Source organism: Cyanistes caeruleus, chromosome 7 (genome assembly GCF_971803275.1).
Source record: "Cyanistes caeruleus chromosome 7, bCyaCae1.hap1.1, whole genome shotgun sequence".
Classification (NCBI taxonomy): domain Eukaryota; kingdom Metazoa; phylum Chordata; class Aves; order Passeriformes; family Paridae; genus Cyanistes; species Cyanistes caeruleus.
Genome location: NC_141707.1, coordinates 5,389,682 through 5,411,206, shown reverse-complemented (window position 1 = coordinate 5,411,206; position 21,525 = coordinate 5,389,682). Strand labels below are relative to the sequence as shown.

The 21,525-nt window shown below is 51.8% G+C and overlaps 1 protein-coding gene across 4 annotated transcripts; it reads left to right on the top strand.

Annotated features, from left to right (window-relative positions):
- Nucleotides 1-10,609: 10,609 nt before the first annotated feature.
- On the top strand, nucleotides 10,610-18,541 carry LOC147652140 (maestro heat-like repeat-containing protein family member 6). Of its 4 annotated transcripts, none has more exons than XM_086898315.1 (16): nucleotides 10,610-13,219; nucleotides 13,552-13,616; nucleotides 13,734-13,886; nucleotides 14,057-14,164; nucleotides 14,241-14,389; nucleotides 14,647-14,794; nucleotides 15,001-15,188; nucleotides 15,271-15,408; nucleotides 15,698-15,812; nucleotides 15,985-16,122; nucleotides 16,355-16,531; nucleotides 16,664-16,819; nucleotides 16,971-17,072; nucleotides 17,399-17,501; nucleotides 17,782-17,842; nucleotides 18,154-18,541. In XM_086898315.1, exons 1-15 carry the CDS (start codon nucleotides 13,102-13,104, stop codon nucleotides 17,838-17,840), a joined length of 1,917 nt encoding a protein of 638 aa, XP_086754441.1. In that variant the 5' UTR covers nucleotides 10,610-13,101; the 3' UTR covers nucleotides 17,841-17,842; nucleotides 18,154-18,541. The 4 variants fall into 4 exon arrangements, 2 of the variants coding, with proteins under 2 accessions (XP_086754441.1, XP_086754440.1); XM_086898314.1 differs by having other exon boundaries at nucleotides 11,112-13,219; nucleotides 14,054-14,164; XR_015289431.1 differs by having other exon boundaries at nucleotides 16,971-17,501.
- The last annotated feature ends 2,984 nt before the right edge of the window (nucleotides 18,542-21,525 follow it).

The window sequence follows — 21,525 nt, the reverse complement described above, 5'->3', positions numbered from 1 at the left end:
AGAGCTTCTTTGTAAAAATCTTTGGCAACTGAGTGCCGTCTTTTTACCTGCAGCCAATCCAAAAGGTGCTCCCAGTCCTCTGAAATTTGTTCTTCTCTCAGGCTGAAACATAAACTTTGCAGAATTTAAGATATTAGAAAAGCTAAAGCCTAAATTAAAATTAATCCTTACGTGCAACAAATGTATTTGTGGTTTTGTTTGTATGTTTCCACAGAAAAATTTGTCCTAAGAGTGTGTGCTCTTAAGTTTTGAGCAGGAGGAGCAGCGTAAGCTGCCGGTGGTTTGTGTTTTAAGCAGTGCCAGGAGCGCACTGCGAGTTAATAGTTTGTGTCCTGAGGTGAAAATGTGGTAACAACAGGATTGCTGGTTTGCTGTGTTTTGGGAGCCATGGAGGCTCCCATTTTGTTTGATTTGTGATTAAAAAGCGGCCTGGTAGGTCGCAGTTTGTGGTTTTGGTCACAGGTTCAGGGACAGGAAAGGTCCTGGCGAGAGTTGTAAAGGTTGATTTTGGGTCCCAGGAATTTATGCTGAAAGTGTGGAGTGACAAAGGTAGCAGGAAGCGGTATTAGCTGCTGGGGATTTGTGTGGCTAGGCGAGGGCCGAGGGGGGCTGGGCAGAGTGATTTGTGTCACAAGCTGAGAGAGGCTCAGCAGAGGTGATTTGCAGCAGCCGGTGCGCTGTTGGGCTGGTTGTTCTTGTAATATGTGTTAGTATAATTTGCGTTTTATTGTACACATAGAAAATCAAGTATACAAACAGGTTTTCTGTGAAAAACAGAAGCAACTTGAGATTGCAAAAGCAGCTGCTGGAAAACCAGGAATTTGCAAGAAAATGACTCAGCAATTAAGGTAACATCGGGTAGAGGAGGGTCCACTCAAGCAAGATAAGTGCTCTACTGACTTGGTGATTGACGCTCGATGCTGACTTGATCTGATTTTCTCGGACCATGCATCTCAATGTCGGTTTCCATAAAAAAACTACACAGACTAAAAAAAAAAACTTCACCACGATTCTACATCTCAAAGCCTGCTTCCCGATAAACCACTCAAACTTCATCTCCTTCTCAGAAAACTCATCAGCAGTCCAGCAGCAGAAATAGGAATATCTAACAACACAAAAACAAAAAAAAAGAAAAAGAAAGCAACTGGAACTGCATAGCCTCAAGATGAAAAAACTGTATAAAACACAGCTCTCCAAAAGACAAGTTGTGAACTTGGGAGAATCAGTGTGACAAAGGCCGATTCAGAGTTCACCCAGCGCCGATCACGGGCTTCACGCTGACAGTGATTGTAGTTCTTTCCATAATTCGATTTTACAAATTTTTCAATAAAATCCTTATTGATAAAATGAGGCTGAATTTCATTTGTAACATTCTGAAATGGGAGAGGCTTGGAACCAGGAGAGGCTTGAGTGGCAGAGCCAGTAATGTGCGTAGCATGAGACATAAATTGCGTGTGTGTGCGTGCCCTGAAAGGCCAGAGGAAGTGCGTGTTTGAGACGTGCTATCAGCACAGGGCGAGTGGGGAATCCCAATCTGTGGATTCGCTCTGGGTGACTGCAAGCAGCTAGAAAAGGACAGGGTGATTGGGGTGTGTGTTTGATTGTATTAAACCCCTTTAATAAAATCTCCCCGTCTCCCCGTGGTTGGGTTGTGATAAGCATTTTTGAGGAGATGCCACCATCTAATGACAGGAGTTAAACTGCTGACTGTTACCGTTTCTTAATTAAGCTTACATGCCTAGGAATCAGGGGCCTTGGAGAGCCAGGGAGAAAGAATTTCTCTTTTTAAAGAAAGGTTGTGATTGTAACCCTTGGATTGTGTTTTGCTGTGTAGTCTGTCAAGAGCCTTGGCTCTGAAAGGTATTTAGGTGGAGGATCCCCAAGTGGGGAGTCTGTTTCCTTTGTAACACAAAAGGGAATAAAGAAAATAAAGCCACCCAGATAGCGATAAAAATCTTACTAGGAACTGGTAAAGTAACCCATGGCAGCAGTGAGATATTTGAGTTATTAGAGAATGGCATTTTGGGGACCCTAAAAAAACTAATTGACATTCTTAGGGTTGAGTGTGCCCAAGATAATTGGGTACCTGAATATTACGAAGTGAAACTCCAAAGTTGGGATAAAAAAACATTGTGAGAAAAAGAACTTCCAGGATGGGAGCAAATGAGAGTAAAGGAATTCCTAGGAGTAGTCCTTTGGGATGGCTTTTAACACATTGGAAAGAACTAGTGGGATATGCTGATGCAGAAAGCAAGAGGGAGCTTATTAAGTTCTGTACACAATGGTGGCCACTATATAGACTGGATGGTTTTAAAGGTAGCTAAAGACCTAGCTGAGGATGATTGTAGGACAACACAGGAGGATGTTAAGGATGTATTTCCCCTTCAAGATCCTGGCTGGAATCCCAATGAACAAGGGGGACTAAGACAGTTACAAAGATATCAGAAATTAACAGTAAAAGGGCTGGAAAGAGCAATTCCCAGAACTATAAATTAATCAGCTCTATATGCTATTAAACAAAGTCCTTCTCAAACACCTTCTGAATTTTTAGATCAACTGCACGATGCAATGTGGAAACATACCAGCCTGGACCCAGGATGGAGTGAAGGAATGCAGTAGCTAATAAATTTGTTTTTAGGACAATCCACAGAGGACATCAGGAGGAAGCTCCAGAAGATCGGAGTCCCAGAGAGCCAGAATCTGGAAACCCTGGTGGATGGAGCCTGGAGGGTCTTTAGCAATTGAGAAGAAGGATATAAACAGGTGTACTAGTTTGAAATCAAACCAGTGAGAGATCGCAAGTCAGAATTATAATTTAATAGGAAAATGATAAAAAGAATAAATGCAATAATATCAAAAACACTGACAGAGTCAGAATACAGCCTGGAACCCTGTTAGGGTGATGGTAGTTGTCCAGATGAGGTGGTCTTGTTGAAGCGTGATCCTCTGGAAGAAAGGGGGTCTGGTCTTCAGCTGAAAGTCCAGCAGTAGCTCCTGTCCTCTGGAAGTCCCGTAAGTAAGGGCTGCTGTGGTGTTCGAATTCTCAGCTTATATCCAGTATGGAATGCTTGGCTCCTCCCTCGGGGAGGAGCATCTCACAATGGGATGGTGAGTCATGAGATAAGGCCTTGATGAGCCATTAACAGAAAACAGTCCAGGAGGAAGTTATCTCTGAGTCATGCAGCAAGGCAGTGGTGGGCCCATTAACAGGGGACAATACAGGGGGAAGTTATCTATGAGTCATGGGGCAGGGCATTGATGGGCCCATTAACAGAAGGTAGCCCGGGGGGGGGGGGGGGGAGGCAGGGAGCACTGCCTCACCTGGTTTCAACAGTACATGAGGATGGTGATAGAATATACTGCAACCCAGGACATAATCCACCCCTTATTCTATTACCATCTACATAATTCCAAATCAGTACCTTCCTTAAACTCCACACACACACACACATATATATATATATACAATGGAACCTTACACACAGTTCTCACTTAAAATGAGGTCTCCTTGTGGCACACATCGGGTTTCCCCATCTTTCCGCATTACCCACCAAGTGCAACCAGGTCCTTGAGCGAAGACAATCCCACGGATAGGTTTGCTCTTGCCTGAGGTGGGATTAATCCAAACAGTCTTTCCTAACATACCTCTCATTTGTACCACAGGGACTTTATCTCCATCCACCGTGTGCAAGGGTTCAGACTGGGCAGGACCAGCTCGATTGATGGATCCTCTGGTGTTAACCATCCAGGTGGCCTTTGCTAAGTTCACTTCCCAATTTTTGAAGGTTCCTCCACCAAGTGCTTTTAGGGTAGTCTTGAGTAGTCCATTGCACCGTTCAACTTTCCCAGCAGCTGGTGCATGATAAGGGATATGATAGATCCATTCAATTCCATGTTCTCTGGCCCAAGTACTTACGAGGCTGTTCTTGAAATGCGTCCCGTTGTCTGACTCGATTCTCTCAGGGGTGCCATGTCTCCAAAGGACTTGCTTTTCCAGGCCCAAGATGGTGTTCCGGGCAGTAGCATGAGGCACAGGGTATGTCTCCAGCCATCCAGTGGTTGCTTCCACCATGGTCAACACGTAGCGCTTGCCTTGGCGGGTTTGGGGAAGGGTGATGTAGTCAATTTGCCAGGCTTCCCCATACCTGTACTTGGACCATCTTCCACCGTACCACAGAGGCTTCACCCGCTTGGCCTGTTTGATTGCAGCGCAGGTCTCGCAGTTGTGGATAACCTGTGAGATGCTGTCCATAGTAAGGTCCACCCCTCGCTCACGAGCCCATCGGTACGTTGCATCTCGTCCCTGATGACCAGAGGCATCATGGGCCCAACGAGCTAAAAATAATTCTCCCTTGTGCTGCCAGTCCAGATCCACCTGTGATATTTTCACCTTGGCAGCTCGATCCACCTGCTCATTGTTACGGTGCTCTTCATTAGCCCGACTTTTGGGTACATGAGCATCCACGTGTCGAACCTTCACGATCAGCTTCTCCACCCGAGCGGCGATGTCCTGCCAAATCTCAGCGGCCCAGATGGGTTTCCCTCTGCGCTGCCAGTTGGCTTTTCTCCAGCGATCCAGCCATCCCCACAGAGCATTAGCTACCATCCAGGAGTCAGTGTAGAGATAGAGCCTCGGCCACTTCTCTCTTTCAGCAATATCTAAAGCCAGCTGGACAGCTTTAAGTTCTGCGACCTGACTCGATCCACCCTCTCCCTCGGTAGCTTGTGCAACTCGTCGTGTGGGGCTCCATACAGCAGCTTTCCATTTCCGGTTAGTGCTTACAATTCGGCAGGAACCATCGGTGAAGAGGGCATATCGTCTTTCACTCTCCGGTAGCTCATTATATGGTGGGGCTTCCTCAGCACGTGTCACTTGCTCCTCTTCTTCAGAAGATAATCCAAAAGTCTCACCTTCAGGCCAGTTTGTTATAATTTCCAGAATCCCAGGGCGGTTCAGGTTTCCAATACGGGCACGCTGTGTAATGAGGGCAATCCATTTGCTCCAAGTAGCATCGGTGGCATGATGCGTGGAAGGAATCTTTCCCTTGAACATCCACCCCAGCACCGGCAGTCGGGGTGCCAGAAGCAGCTGCGCTTCAGTACCAATGACCTCTGAGGCAGCTTGGACTCCTTCATAGGCGGCCAAAATTTCCTTCTCTGTTGGGGTGTAGTTGGCCTTGGATCCTCTGTAGCTTCGGCTCCAGAATCCCAGTGGTCGACCCCGAGTCTCACCAGGCACCTTCTGCCAAAGGCTCCAGGACAGACCATTGTTCCCGGCTGCAGAGTAGAGCACGTTTTTCACTTCTGGCCCCGTTCTGACTGGACCAAGGGCTACCGCATGAGCGATTTCCTGCTTGATCTGGGCGAAAGCTTGTTGCTGTTCAGGGCCCCAATGGAAATTGTTCTTCTTGCGGGTAACCAGGTAGAGAGGGCTCACAATCTGGCTATATTCAGGAATGTGCATTCTCCAAAAGCCTATGGCACCTAGGAAAGCTTGTGTTTCCTTCTTGTTGGTCGGTGGAGACATCGCAGTGATCTTATTGATGACTTCAGTGGGAATCTGACGCCGTCCATCTTGCCACTTTACCCCCAGGAACTGGATCTCCCGGGCAGGTCCCTTGACTTTGCTCCTCTTGATGGCAAAACCAGCCTTCAGGAGAATCTGGATGATCTTCTGTCCCTTCTCAAATACTTCTGCTGCCGTGTTCCCCCACACAATGATGTCATCAATGTACTGCAGGTGTTCTGGAGCCTCACCCTTTTCTAGCACAGTCTGGATCAGTCCATGGCAGATAGTAGGACTGTGCTTCCACCCCTGGGGCAATCGGTTCCAGGTATACTGCACACCCCTCCAGGTGAAGGCAAACTGAGGCCTGCACTCTGCTGCCAGAGGAATGGAGAAAAACGCATTTGCAATATCAATGGTCGCGTACCACTTTGCTGCCTTGGATTCCAGCTCATACTGAAGCTCCAGCATGTCTGGTACGGCTGCACTCAGTGGTGGCGTGACTTCATTCAGTCCACGGTAATCCACCGTCAGTCTCCATTCTCCACTGGACTTACGCACTGGCCATATGGGGCTGTTAAAGGGTGAACGAGCCTTGCTGACCACCCCTTGGCTCTCCAGCTCACGAATCATCGTATGGATGGGGACCACAGAGTCTCTGTCGGTGCGGTACTGCCGACGGTGCACTGTTGCTCTGGCAATTGGTACCTGTTGTTCTTCAACTCTCAGTAGTCCCACAGCAGAAGGGTTGTCTGAGAGACCAGGCAAGGTACTCAGTTGTCTGATGCCTTCTGTCTCTAGAGCAGCTATCCCAAAAGCCCAGCGATAACCTTTTGGGTCTTTGAAGTACCCGTTCCTGAGGTAATCTATGCCAAGGATGCATGGGGCCTCTGGACCAGTCACGATGGGGTGTTTCTGCCACTCATTCCCAGTTAAACTCACTTCAGCTTCCAGTACCGTGAGCTCCTGGGATCCCCCTGTCACCCCAGAAATAGAAATGGGTTCCGCTCCCACATACCTTGATGGCATTAGAGTGCATTGAGCGCCGGTATCAACCAAAGCCGTATATCTTTGTGGGTCAGATGTGCCAGGCCATCGGATCCACACTGTCCAATAGATCCGGTTGTCCCTCTCCTCTACCTGGCTAGAGGCAGGGACCCTCTAATCCTGGTCATGGTGCACGTTGCTCTCCTCCGGTGAATATGCTCTTGATGTCCCTTCAAGAGGATCACTCATATCATCATTTCTATACCTTCTGATGTTCTGGCCACGAGAGACCGGAGCGGCGCTGGCTCTAGATGAGCTCCTTGTGGTAGTTGTCCCTCTTTTTAGTTCACGTACCCGGGCTGCTAAGGAGGAGGTGGGTTTTCCATCCCACTTCCTCATGTCTTCTCCATGCTCCTGGAGAAAAAACCAGAGGTTACCTCGTGGAGTGTATCCTTTCTCCCTGGCTGGGGAATGCCTACTCCTAATAGCAGAGACTCTTGTTGGTTCTGGGGAGACGTGGTAAATTTCTTCCTTAAGTTCCTTTTTTAGTTTCTGATGGCCCTCTTCAATCAAGCTCCGGACTTGCTCAGCCAGCCTTGTTTCCACAGATGAGACATGGGTGCGAAACGGGGCAGTGACAGTGTCCTCGTAGATTCTTAGTTTATTGGCCAGGACACCCACCCTGTCCTCACCTTCCCTCCATTGCAGTGTTGCCAGGTAACGGGAGTACATCTCTGGTCCAAGCCGTGCAAATCTCAGCCACATCTGTGACATGCACTGGACACCATCTGGGCTCTTAGGAAATCTCTCATCTTCTGCAAAAATGATCTCCAGCACAGCCAACTCCCTCAGGCATCGGATACCCTGTTCCATTGTGCTCCATTTTCCCTGGTGCACCTGGAGGTCTTCTTTGCAGAGGTATCTGTCCCTTACACTTGTCAGCAGTCGCCTCCAGAGGCTGAGAGTTTCTTGGGTTCTCCCAATCCCCTGGTCAATGACCACATCCCGGGACAGCGATCCCAGTTGCCTGGCCTCACTTCCATCCAGGATGGTGTCGTTTGCTGCAGCGTCCCAGATGCGGAGCAGCCAGGTTAGGATGGACTCGTTCGTCTGGCGGGTGAATTCCCTCCGCAGGTCACGCAGCTCACCTAGGGATAGAGAGCGAGTGATAATCTCTGGTTCTGTCTCCTCCGCTGCGTGTGAAGGTCCTGCCTCACCCTCATCAGTCACTATGCGGACTGATTTGCTTTTTGATTTCTTTTTCTGAATGGGGGCAACTTCTACCGGTTTAGGCTGCTCTGGTTCGGTGACTGTTTGTGTGGAGGTGCTCATGGCCCTTTTGGTTCCTTTCTCCTCTGTGGTAGTCTGCGTAGACATGGACGCTGTTGTTTTGCTCTTGGTTCCTTTCTCCTCTGTGGCAGTCTGAGTGGACACGGATGCTGTTGCTTTGCTCTTGGTTTCTTTCTCCTCTGTGGCAGTCTGCGTAGACACGGACGCTGTGGCTTTGCTCTTGGTTCCTTTCTCCTCTGTGGCAGTCTGTGTGGTCATGGATGCTGTTGCTCTGCTCTTGGTTCTTTTCTCTTCCTCCTCAAGAAGACGCTGTACCACACCAAACAGTGCTTTGTTTCTAAGCATGGTGTACATGGTGCAGGCCATGCAGAGAAAACAAAACAGCAAGACTAGGCTGTCCTTGGCATCCAGAGAGAACTCAATATTTTTAAAAACTGCTGTGCCTGACCTGAAAGGCTGGAAGAAACCACTCTCCACTCTTCCCACCAAGGGCAGGGTGCGATTGTTGAGAAGGTCCCAGATGTAGCAGCCCAGACTAGGACAAGCAAACAAAATTGAGTATATATTCCGAATGGTATTCATTGCCTCACAGGTTATCATGCCATAAGCATAATAAACCAATAAAGCAATTCTCATACCATTCCCTGGTCTCAACAGGAGCAATACAACAGGCAAGTAGTTCCCCATGTGAGGGAAAATATAGAGAGCAAGATACAGCACCCATATAGACAAGCCAACCACCATGGTGGATAGGTTTCTGTTAATATGAAATTGCAATTCTGACTTTCTCTCAGGTTAATGCCCCACGTTGGGCGCCAAAATATGTACTAGTTTGAAATCAAACCAGTGAGAGATCGCAAGTCAGAATTATAATTTAATAGGAAAATGATAAAAAGAATAAATGCAATAATATCAAAAACACTGACAGAGTCAGAATACAGCCTGGAACCCTGTTAGGGTGATGGTAGTCGTCCAGATGAGGTGGTCTTGTTGAAGCGTGATCCTCTGGAAGAAAGGGGGTCTGGTCTTCAGCTGAAAGTCCAGCAGTAGCTCCTGTCCTCTGGAAGTCCCGTAAGTAAGGGCTGCTGTGGTGTTCGAATTCTCAGCTTATATCCAGTATGGAATGCTTGGCTCCTCCCTCGGGGAGGAGCATCTCACAATGGGATGGTGAGTCATGAGATAAGGCCTTGATGAGCCATTAACAGAAAACAGTCCAGGAGGAAGTTATCTCTGAGTCATGCAGCAAGGCAGTGGTGGGCCCATTAACAGGGGACAATACAGGGGGAAGTTATCTATGAGTCATGGGGCAGGGCATTGATGGGCCCATTAACAGAAGGTAGCCCGGGGGGGGGGGGGGGGAGGCAGGGAGCACTGCCTCACCTGGTTTCAACAGTACATGAGGATGGTGAAAGAATATACTGCAACCCAGGACAACAGGGGATGAGAAAACTGGTGGCATTAGTGAAGGAGGGGGAGAAAGAAAAACGTCAGCAAGGTCCACCAAAACGAGGACCACCCCAACTGGGAAGGGATCAATGTGCATTTTGCAAGAGATTTGGACACTGGAAAAATCAGTGTCCAGAAGTAAGAAAAGGAGATGAGCAGAGAAAAGATGATCGGAAAGGAAAGGGCGAGGTTGCTCATGTAAAAGAAGACTGAAGAGGACCGGAGTGCCCTACCCCAGGTGACCCTCTGGTTATAGCTCCCAATCGAGGGAATAAAGAAAAAGAAGTGGGATTTCTAAGAGATACAGGAGCAACATTTTCAGTGTTGAATAAGGTTCTAATACCTGTGATAGTAAAAGGTTTTAAAAGCTTAGAAAATTCAGGGACTTATAAAGAAAGGTAGGCTTGGCAAGCCCTGGGAAAAGTAGGCCCTGGGAAATGTTAGGCTAAAGATCATGTCAAACTGCACGTGTGTAGTCAGTAGATGATAAATTGTTAGATGTGATTCAAAATAATTATTGTTTATAGAACAAGAGGAACAATGTTAGGAGGCTGGGGAGAATCACAAGAAATCCATGCCTGGGTAAAAACAATGCATGCAATAGAACAATGGAAGTTTCATAATTAAGATGTAAGTTATATAATGATAGAGTATAAAACATGTTGATTTCAAAACCAAGTCGGGTCAGCTTTGGGTATGTGTACCCCTGACACCCAGAGCTCTTCAATAAAGCACCTTCATATAATCATTCCGTGATTATGTGTGTTCCTGAATGCTAACAGCTCTGTTCCTCTCTTCCAGCCCTTGAATTATGGCACACAACATCAGCCCCACCATCAGAAGCCTGGCAATTCAAAAATTTTATATCCTCCAGGCAGTAGAGAGAACTCAATATTCCATCTTTGGAAACCTGCAAGATCAGCTCCACATGGCATAGAGGACACGGTCTCATCTCTCAGGCCTTGACTGGATGCGCTGCTGGAGCTCTGCTGAGAGCTGATCTGGGAGGCTCTGTCTGCTGGGGCCACCTGAGCCAGCCAGGATTTTATTTTTCTGCAAAATTGTTCTTTCCTTACTTTTGTTTTTGTTTACTATGTAAATATAGGATAGGTTCTAAATATACAGACTCCCAAGAGCTTTCTTTTGCTGCCCAAGGTCTGCAGGATACCGGAGAAGAGAGGGAAAAGGGTGCTCGTGCTCAGCAACCTGCCAGAGTGTGCAGTGGTGCAGAGAAAATGGCCAGAAACCCCTTGGCCTTTGGTGGTTCTGCTGAAGGCACAAGCCCTGTCCCAGCCAGGAAGCGCCATCTGTGTCCTCGTGCCCGTGTGGTGCTGGCTGGGTTGCTGAGGGCTCCCAGGTGCCTCTTGATGCAGCTCCTCTGGAGCTCCTGTGGGGCTGTGGCGCTGATGGCGGGGCACGCTGGGGGAGACCCTGAGGGAACAGGGTGCTGGGAGGCCATGAAGGGATGAGGGGCTGTGGAGGCCCTGACGGGACAAGGCCGTGGGAAGGCACAAGGGGGATGTGTGAGGGAGTGGGTGTCAGGAGACTCCAAGGGGACAGGAGGCCCCTGAGGGGCCGGGGTGGTGGGAAGAGCTGAGGAACTGGGTGTCAGAGGCCATAAGCAGCCCCCGGGCAGCCGCCTGGTTCCTGACACCCGGCTGTTCTGGCGCTTCCCCAAAATGTCTGCCAGGCCTGCAGCAGAAGCCCTTGGGGCTGGGACAGTACACCTCCAGGAGGGTGGGGTCAGCCCGAGGTGTGCTCAGCCTGGGCTGGCTGGGGACATGGAGGGCAGGGGGTGCTGCCAGGCCACGGCCACTGGGTGCCTGCCATAAGGGGCAGTGGGCAGAGGCAGGGCTGGCGGCCAGGCCGGGCCCTCGCGGCTGCCCAGGCCACGCTGCTGTGACCGAGGCCCCCCTGACACAGAGCTCGGGGCCCGCAGAGCTGCTGCCACCATGGGGAGGGCGGCGGTGTCTCCTCCAGCAGGGCTGCCCAGTGGCTGCTGCCCAAGCGGCTCTGGAGCCCACAGAAACAGCAGCAGAGTGTGCACAGGAACAGCAGCAGCCCCAGCGTCGGCACCTGCGAACTGAGGCGTCCGCAGCAGCCGGCTGCCAGACAGGGGGAGGCTGTGGGCACAGCTGCCTTTGGTTTGGCAAAAGGCCTCAGCAGAATTGGCCACAATGGCTTTCTCTTGACTTGCCAGCCTCACAGCAACGCTTGGCAGCTTCAGCTGCAGCCTGTGCCCGTGGCTGACTTGGATGGCCGTGCTTGAGGGCAGGCTCGCCTTCCACACTCCGGTGTCCCAAGGCAGTGGCCTTGGTGCCATCGTGACACGGAGAGAGAGAGACTCAGGACGTGAGAACACAGGAACAGCCTGTTTGGCTCATTCTTGAGTTTGCTGCTCCTGCCTAAAATAATCATCAGGAATATATGCTGATGTAAAGTTATAGCCGAACACCAAGGACTTTTTCTGTAGTGTGTAAACTAGTGTAGAACTAAAACCTTGTGTGACGGTTCAGAGACTCTAAAATGCAGGGTGAAAATGACAGCTTTGGTTTGTAAGAGTCCTAAAAATTTTGACATGTGATTTTTCAAGTCAGGGGTTTTAACTCCAATGTGGAAACTACAAAAATATTAAAATTTGTTTTCACTGGCAACCCCTTTGAAATGGCATCAGCACACCTACAGGTGTACTGGGGACAGTACTTGGCAATTCATGGCTTCAGTTGTGGGAGATAAATATTTTGTCTGGGTTCACCCTGAAGTTTAAAGTTTTCCCAGGACTTTGATAGACTGGTCACTGCAGGTAACTTTAACAAATGCAAAAGGATGTGAAAGCACAATTTCTGGAGAATGTGCACTGGGGATAGAAAGAAAACCTTGAAAACAGTCAGCAGGCTCTGGAAAACTTAAAAAAAATTAAAATTACAAACATAATGGAAAAATAGATGTAGCTCTGTGACTGTTCAAGCAGGATTCTATGTCTGGAGGAAATGTTTGACTTGCATCAGCTGTAACACAGACAGACACGCAGCAACTGGGGCCTTGAACATTTGTGCTACTGCAAACCCCTTCCATGAAAAACATCATTCCAGGAAGGAGCAACATCATCTGACAGATAGCAAGAGTGGCCAGCAATAGCTCCAGGAGCTCCTGCCAAGACCCCTACAGGAAGGAGCCCAGCCCGCAATGCACGTGGGCTTTGGCTTTGGCCCTCTGGCACAGAAACCCCCCAGGGGCACAGGTCTCTGGGGCAGGAGAAGGGCACCAGCACTGCCAGGGCTCGGCTGGGGTGGCAGGTCTGCCTCGGTGGGGATTCTGCCACACCTGCTGATTTCAGTGCTGCCAGGCCCCTGTACAGATTCTGTGCAAGGCCCCGTGCCCTTCCTGCTGCGCCTGCGTCGGCAGCCCTGGGGGCTCCTTCTGCTGCCCTGAGCCTGCAGAGCAGGGCAGTGTTTGCTGATGGTTTGAGGTGTTCCTAAAGATCCTGTCAGGCTGTCTTAGACACTTTGGGCAAGGGATTCCTTCCAACGTAGGCCACGCTGGGGGGATGGGGCAGAACCAGGAAGGTGGCAGTGTGTGCAAGGGCCGTTAGTGACACGGCGCAGCCTGGTAACCGTGGAATGGAACGGTAGAATGGACAAGAGCTGGCGGTGACAAGACCACACCAGAGTGCCTGGTGCATGCGACGGGACAGGACACACCAGAGCGGTGCTGTGAGGAGCCCCCACACAGCCCACTCGTTAGTGCCTGACCCGGAGCTTTTCCAAGGCGTAATTCCTACAGCTCACATTGTGAGCAGATTGTGGGAATTGGTGAGCCGGAGCTTCCCGATAACATCTCTTTAGAAGGTGCTCCCAAGGCCCGATTTTGTCATGGCGGGCAGATTCTTCAGGCTATTCAGGGTGTTCCGACGGAACAGAAGCACAGACCGTGGAGCTGCCCCAGCAGAACACCCTGAAGAGCCGGAGCAGTTCCAGCAAGGGCAGGATGGTGAGTGGCAGAGCTGGGCCGCAGGGCTGAAGCTGCAGCCAGCTGGGCCCTGCACCAACCCACCCCACCCCACCCAATCCCATCCCATCCCATCCCATCCCATCCCATCCCATCCCATCCCATCCCATCCCATCCCATCCCATCCCATCCCATCCCATCCCATGTGGACATGCCCAAGGACAGGAGAGAAGAGGGGCTGGGGCTGACCCCCGCCAGTGGCCGTGCTCCATCCCCTGAGCCACCCCAGGGCTGTCCCTGCCTGGGGAGTGCAAGGCTGGGCTGTGTTCTCCAGCCTCTCCCGCAGTCCCTCAGCTCTGGCTGCTCTTTTCCAGATGCAGCCATGGACAAGAGACAAGAGCAGGAGCCTGCCCATGGCCGCTTCTGCAAAACACTGAAGGTACCTGCAGCCATCCCCACCTGGGCTGGGCCTGCTGTCACTGCTCAGCCCAGCTCTGCATTTGCAGCACTCCATGGAACATGCCTCTCTTCCCTGTCCTTTCTTCATTCTGCACAGAGGTTCCGCCAGTTCCTGCCAATTCGGCATAGAAAGATCAGCCCCATAGGAACTGAGGGCACAGCTGAGCCTGACTCCGGGCTGACCGAGCTCCAGGCAGAGCCTGATGTCAGCCCAGATTCAACTGCGCCCTCGCAAGACTCGGACGCTGTGGTGAGTGATGACAGGGCAAACTCTGATGTGGTACTGATTGAGGACATGGCCATTCCAAACCCCAGAGAGACTCAGGGCATCACAAATACTGACACTGTGCCCCCTCCCACCATGAGTCGTGCACCTAATATGGATTTTTTTGAAAGGGGACTGTTCCTTCTGACCAGCAGGTAGCCAGCCAGGGGCCGGAACTGGAGGTCTCCCAGGATCCTGTGCCCCTTCAAGCCACATCCACAGGGCCCCCTCAGCCTTTGAGGCCAGCAGAGTGTGATGGGACGGTAAGCACTTCTTGGGAGAAGCTGGGGAAGTTGCTGCCTTGGACAGCGCTCCAAGTCTTCCCCATTCCTACTCTAGGTGCCAGCTATTGTACGGAGCATCCACCAGCATCTAATGTGCTCCGTTACGGTGGATGCCAGGCTGCCAACTAACATGGTGAAGCTGGCTGAAGAACACCCGGACGATGTGGTGCTGACCCTCCTGCGCTGTGCCCCATCGTGTGACAGGTATGGGGCCCACGTGCCTTGAGAGCTCAGGGCTCAGTGGCCTTTAGGGCCCATCGCCCTGCACAGCCTGTCCAATGGGCTCTGCCCAACAGGCAGAGAGGCCCAGGAGCCTCGGGCCCCTCTGTTTCCTGAGGCTGCTGCCAGTGCTCCCTCCCTGCCCCTCAGGGCACTGGGGCTCTGTCACCTGGGACCCCACAGCTACACAGGGCATGGCTCTGTGACTGAGACACCCCTGACACAGAGCTCTGATCCCACAGAGCTGCTGCCATGATGTGGCAAGCCATAGCCTCATCAGGACCAGCAATGGAGAAGGTGCTGCCAACTCTGCTCCATGTGATGGAGAACTGGCCACTTTGCAGCATCTGCACCTCTGATGAGGACAACAAGGACGTTTTTGCTCTGGCTGTGAGTTTCTGGAACTGGCCTTGCCTGTCCCCTAGGTTGCTTCTCCAGCAGCTCTTCATCCTCTCCTTGCCTCAGGCTGGGCTGAAACATGGGCTAGGGGCAGGCTCAGGGGGCACCGGGCCCGCTGCTCCCCGTGCATCTCCCCTCGGGCTCTGCCCCATGGACGCCTTAGCACTGAGCGCTGTCTTGGTGTGATTCTTTTGCAGGCAACTCTGGTGCTCTGGGTGATTATGCAAGTGCCTCAGAGCCATGAGGCCATGATGCATTATTCCGACTCTCTCTTTGCGGCTCTGCTGTTGCACGTTTTCACCACCACACAGCTGATGCCAGCAGAAGTTGATAACTTCTGGAGAGAATGCCAGGAGCAACACCGCCTTCCCGGAAAACCCAACAGGTGCCTGTCCTCCTGTCCCTCCCATGCCCTTGTGGCTGACACCAGCGCACACAATGTGACCTGGCCTTTGCTCTGCACACAGCTTTGCAGTGCAGGCCATGAAGGCTCTGCTCTGCTTTCTGCACTATGACAACGAGTTGATGGCCATGGAGCGCAAGTGTGGCTGGGAAACGCTGCTCCGTGCTGACACCCAGCACTATGCTGTGGGTCTGTTGGCCAGGTGAGACCCCTTCTCGCCACTGCCTCTGAAATGTGTGCCCTGTGCCCAGGGTGCCCTACCACAGTCCCTGTGGTCCTGGCCAGAGGGCTTTGCCATTGAGGGATGGCTGAGCAGACTAGAGAAGTCTGAGAGGAGGGTTAGCCCAGAAGGAGCCCCATGGTCCCAAAGCACTCATGGTCCCCCCAGGGATGCTGGGGAAAGGCCAGATCTCCATGAGTCATCCCTGGGAGAGGTTTGGCCTCCCCCCACCCCCCACCTCTGTGTCTTGGTGCCATTTCCCCCCTTCCAGGGTGATGCGCCGTGACTTGACGCCCTTGTGTTACCATGTGGCACACCAATTTGTCCGGAGGCTCATCAGGGAGGAGGCACCTTGGGATCTGTCCTCCCTGGCATTCCTTGTGGAGGTGAGCCCCATGGCCAGCACTACCTCGCGGAGCTGCCTGCCAGCCCTGTCCCCTTGCATAGCCACAGCTGCCTGGGACGGTGCCCGCGCCCTGTGCTGCTGCCTGGGCCCAGCCCTGCGCAGTTCCAGGCTCCTGCCAGCCGGCTCCTCTGTCACTGCCCTGTGCCTTTCAGGTCCTGGATTGCCTGAACTTGAGTGACTGTGGGTACTGTGTCCTTGAGATCACATCAAAGCACCTGCAGAGCGAGTGCAGGCAGAGGCGTCGCCTGGCGCTCAGAGGCCTCGTGGTGCTCAGCCAGGAACCCTCGATGGTGAGAACAGGGCAGCGGCTGAAGCTGTGCTGGGCAAAGCAGCCCCTTGGGCTGGCTGGGCTTCAGGAGCTGAGGCAGCTGCTCCCAGCTCTCCTGCCTCACCTGCCTCAGTGCTTTGGGACAGGCCTTTGGCCTCTGGGCCCGGCAGCAGCAGGGTGGGGTTGCAGTGCCAGGGCGGTCTTGGCGCTGCAGCCGTTCAGGGCTTCCTAGCACATCCTTGTGTTCCACACAGGCCACACCTATACGCCGCCTGTGTCAAAGCTTCCTGCAGCTGCTGAGTGACGCAGACGGAGAAGTGGTCGGCATGTCTCTATCAGTGCTCACGAATGTGCTGAAGAGAAAAAGTTTTCATTTATCAAGGACTGCTGCCCCCAAGCTTGCTGAGCCACTTGTGCTCCTCTTTGACCATGTAAGGCTCTGTGCCCCGGCCATGGGCACTGGCTACTGCCCACACAAACTTTGGGCCTGTGGATTTTCAGGCCTTTGCCCAGGTGGGCTGGAGAAGTTGGCGCTGAGATCTTTTCCTCCTTCCTTCCTCCAGGACAAAAGCCACGTGCAGGTGCTCTCCATTCACCTCTTCCGCAATACGATGAACCTGGTACTGGAAGAGGGAAAAAATGCAATGGAGGGAATTGTGAAGCAGAGCCTGCTCCCGCTCATTTTGCACTGCCACGATGACAACCAGCGCGTGGCTGATGTGAGGTTTTGTGTGATGCTGGTGGACCACTGGGAGGCGGCTGGGCTGCCTCCTGCCCTGCTGCCTCCCAGGCTGCGGCCTCCTCCTGGCCTTGGCACAGGGATGCAACTCCTGTGCCCTGGGCAGCAATGGCATCTCTGCATCTCTCCAGGCCTCCCGGGAAACACTGCATTGTGCTGCCACCTTCCTAAAGAGCACAGAGCTCCTGTGTGTGCTGCCAACAGAGGATCTGTCGAAGATTACCGAATGTGTGGTAAAGGACGGCCTGGAAACCCCAGCCTCAGCCTGGAGAAGCTCCCTGTCCCCGGGGCTCAGTGTGTGGGGCTGGCAGCTGTGGCCCAGTGCTGCACCCAGGGGAGCCAGCCTGTGCCCCACACACTGCTTCCTTCCCTGGGACACACGGGTTCCTCGTCAGGCTCCTGTGGCCCTGAGCCGGGTGCCGATGGAGCCCCAGCCCAGTGGGGCTGCTGCCCGGTGCCTCAGGGCTGGGCGGGCACGGGAGGCCGGGGCTGGCCGCAGGCAGCGCCCGGCCGAGAGGCAGAGCCCGCACCGACCCTTCCCTCCTGCCGCTCTCTGCAGCTGGCACAGGACGAGAGCCGAGCGGCCGAGCACCTGAGCCGGGCTCGGCCATACCTGGACAGCCCACAGGAGTCCCTGCGAGAGGCGGCCGTCAGCTTCATCGGTGAGCCACGAGCCCGGGCTCCCTCCCCTCCCCGCCCCAGCTCGGCCCCGGCCCCGGCTGCTGCTGTCCCGGCAGCGACACCCGGGCCCGGCGCCCTGGAGCCCCGGCTGCTCTCGGGGCTGCTGCCGGCCTCTGGCAGCCGTGCCCTTGGGCTGAGTCCGGATGCGGCAAGGGCTGGGGCTGAGCCCTGCCGGGGCGGGAGGCCGTGTGGCCCCAGGGCTGGCAGCGCCGCTGGCAGGGAGCTGTGCTGCCAGGGCCCTGACAGGCTCTGTGTTCCCAGGGATGGCCAGGATATTCATGAACAAGGGCGCACAAGGAAGAGCTGCAGACCCTCAGTGAGGGTGAGTGAGAGCAGCGGGCTGGCACTGGGGGCTGGCAGGGGGCAGTTGCAATGCCTGGGATGGGAGCTGCAATCCCTGGCCCAGCTGCAGAGTGCTTCGTTCCCTGTCTGGGTGAGGGCGGTGTGGGCAGAGAGCAGAGAGATTTCAGGGACAGGGGTGGGAGTTGTGGCCAGCACCTTCTGGCTGATCCTGTTGTCTGGTTCACTCTTGTGGCCATTGCAAGAGCCAGGTTGAATGTCCTTGGCAGGAATGTCTCCTAGGATCCCTGCAGATGCATGCCCTGACCGTGCCTCTTGTCCTCTCTCTTCCAGCCACTGAAGCCCCGACAAAGACACCACTCCATCCCACAGCAACCTGAATATCCAAGCTCGGTTTGCCAGTGAACAAGTGTCCCAAGAACAGCAGCAGGAGACACTGAAGAGGACACCACCTCCCAGTGCCGCTGGAGATCCAGGCACAGCTGACAACTGGCACAGCTGAGCCTGTGGGATTTTCACGGGGCTTCAGCCCTCTCCCAGCCTGTAGATAGCTCCCTCCAGCCCTCAGACTGTGCCCATCCCCTTTTTTCCCTCTATTCTTCCTCCCTTTTGACAGCTCCTTACCTCCAGCCCTCAGTCCATGCCCATCCCCTTCTTTCCCTTTCCAGCTCATCCCTTTGCTTCACCTTGCATTAATAAACAGTTTGCCTTTTTCACTTAACCTGCATCTGTCTGGAGTTGAAGGGACACAAATCCAGAGCACTGTGACACACAGGCCCCTCCTGCCGTTCTCTCCTGCACTGTGTTTTGTGCAGAGACGCAGAGGAAGGAGCGCAGATCAGGCTGGAAAGTTCCCTGTGCTGAAGGCCCGGCTCCACAGCATTGTGGAGTTCAAGGTGTTACTGAAGGCCAGTAGTGGGACAAGGAGCCTGGGTGTGTCAGGGTCCAAAGTTGTGTCTAAGGCCCTGCTGTGTTCTGTCCTCTGTTGTGCACGTCAACAGGATGGCGAAGAACAGACTTTGAAGGAAACCTTATGGGTTAACTGCAAGGAATTTGACCCTTAAGAGGAACAATGGATTGATCAATTGATGGGAAGTTAACCTGTGAAAGAGGAGCAGTATCAATGAGGCTGTTATTGGCATGGTGACCTTACCTCATGTACTGGCCAAGGGTGAGATGACATGGTGACTGGGAAAATTCCACTCCAGGGGAGAAGATAGGAGGCTTGGTTCTGCAGAGGAGAGGCAAGAAGGACTAAATGCACGCCTTTTTGATGCAGGGCATGTCCTGAAGGTGCATGGCCTGCCTGCCCCTCCCATTGGAACACCATGCTCCATCTCCTGCCGCTGCCCCGTGGCTTTTCAGCAATCCAGGGGTTGGTAGGTTTTATTTGCAACAGCAACTAATAAAATAAGAGTTGCTTTGCAATTTGGTGCACGGGCATCTTCCAGCACCCATGATGTTCTTGGCAATGAGGATGGGATGCCCAGAGCACAAAAACCCATGGTGTTTGGAGCACGTGTGAGTGAAAAATGGACACATGTTTGAGTGTGGGTAAGAGAAGAGGGACAGGGTTTGGGCAGTGGAGCGTATGGTTGTGTAATATATGTTGGGATAATTTGTGTTTTATTGTACACATAGAAAATCAAGTATAAATGCATGTTTTATGTAAAATAAAAACCACAAGCAACTTAAGATTGCAAAAGCAACTGCTGGAAATCCAGGAATTTGCAAGAGAATGACCCAGAAATTAAGATAATACTTATCATAAGAGATAATGAGAAGAGCTGGGCCAGCCCAAGCAAAATAAGTGCTCTAAGGACCTGGTGATTAACGCCTGATACCGACCTGATGTGATTCTCCAGGACCATACATCTCTGTGTCGGTTTCCCAAAAAAAACTACACAGACTAAAAAAAAAGCTCACCACGATTCTACATCTCAAAGCCTTCTTCCTGAAAAACCACTCAAACATCATCTCCTTCTCAGAAAACTCATCAGCAGTCCAGCAGCACAAATAGGAATATGTAACAACACAAGAAAAAGAAAGAAACTGAAACTGCATAGCCTCAAGCTGAAAAAACCTGTATAAAACACCGCTCTCCCAAAGACAAGTTGTGAACTTGTGGGAATCAGTGTGGCAGAGGCTGATTCAGAGTTCACCCATTGCCAATCCCGGGTTCGACGCTGACAGTGATTGTGGTTGTTTCCATAATTCGATTTTACAAATTTTTCAATAAAATCCCTATTGATAAAATGAGGCTGAATTTCATTTGTAACATTCTGAAATGGGAGAGGCTTGGAACCAGGAGAGGCTTGAGTGGCAGAGCCAGTAATGTGCGTAGCATGAGACATAAATTGCGTGTGTGTGCGTGCCCTGAAAGGCCAGAGGAAGTGCGTGTTTGAGACGTGCTATCAGCACAGGGCGAGTGGGGAATCCCAATCTGTGGATTCGCTCTGGGCGACTGCAAGCAGCTAGAAAAGGACAGGGTGATTGGGGTGTGTGTTTGATTGTATGAAACCCCTTTAATAAAATCTCCCCGTCTCCCCGTGGTTGGGTTGTGATAAGCATTTTTGAGGAGATGCCACCATCTAGTGACAGGAGTTAAACTGCTGACTGTTACCGTTTCTTAATTAAGCTTACATGCCTAGGAATCAGGGGCCTTGGAGAGCCATGGAGAAAGAATTTTTCTTTTTAAAGAAAGGTTGTGATTGTAACCCTTGGATTGTGTTTTGCTGTGCAGTCTGTCAGGAGCCTTGGCTCTGAAAGGTATTTAGGTGGAGGATCCCCAAGTGGGGACTCTGTTTCCTTTGTAACACAAAAGAGAATAAAGAAAATAAAGCCACCCAGATAGCGATAAAAATCTTACTAGGAACTGGTAAAGTAACCCATGGCAGCAGTGAGATATTTGAGTTATTAGAGAATGGAATTTTGGGGACCCTAAAGAAACTAACTGACATTCTTAGGGCTGAGTATGCCCAAGATAATTGGGTACCTGAATATTACAAAATGAAACTCCGAAGCTGGGATAAAGAAACATTGTGAGACAAAGAACTTCCAGGATGGGAGCAAATGGGAGTAAAGGAATTCCTAGGAGTAGTCCTTTGGGATGGCTTTTAACACATTGGAAAGAACTAGTGGGATATGCTGATGCAGAAAGCAAGAGGGAGCTTGTTAAGTTCTGTACACAATGGTGGCCACTATATAGACTGGATGGTTTTAAAGGTAGCTAAAGACCTAGCTGAGGATGATTGTAGGACAACACAGGAGGATGTTAAGGATGTATTTCCCCTTCAAGATCCTGGCTGGAATCCCAATGAACAAGGGGGACTAAGACAGTTACAAAGATATCAGAAATTAACAGTAAAAGGACTGGAAAGAGCAATTCCCAGAACTATAAATTAATCAGCTCTATATGCTATTAAACAAAGTCCTTCTCAAACACCTTCTGAATTTTTAGATCAACTGCACGATGCAATGTGGAAACATACCAGCCTGGACCCAGGATGGAGTGAAGGAATGCAGTAGCTAATAAATTTGTTTTTAGGACAATCCACAGAGGACATCAGGAGGAAGCTCCAGAAGATCGGAGTCCCAGAGAGCCAGAATCTGGAAACCCTGGTGGATGAAGCCTGGAGGGTCTTTAGCAATCGAGAAGAAGGATATAAACAGGGGATGAGAAAATTGGTGGCATTAGTGAAGGAG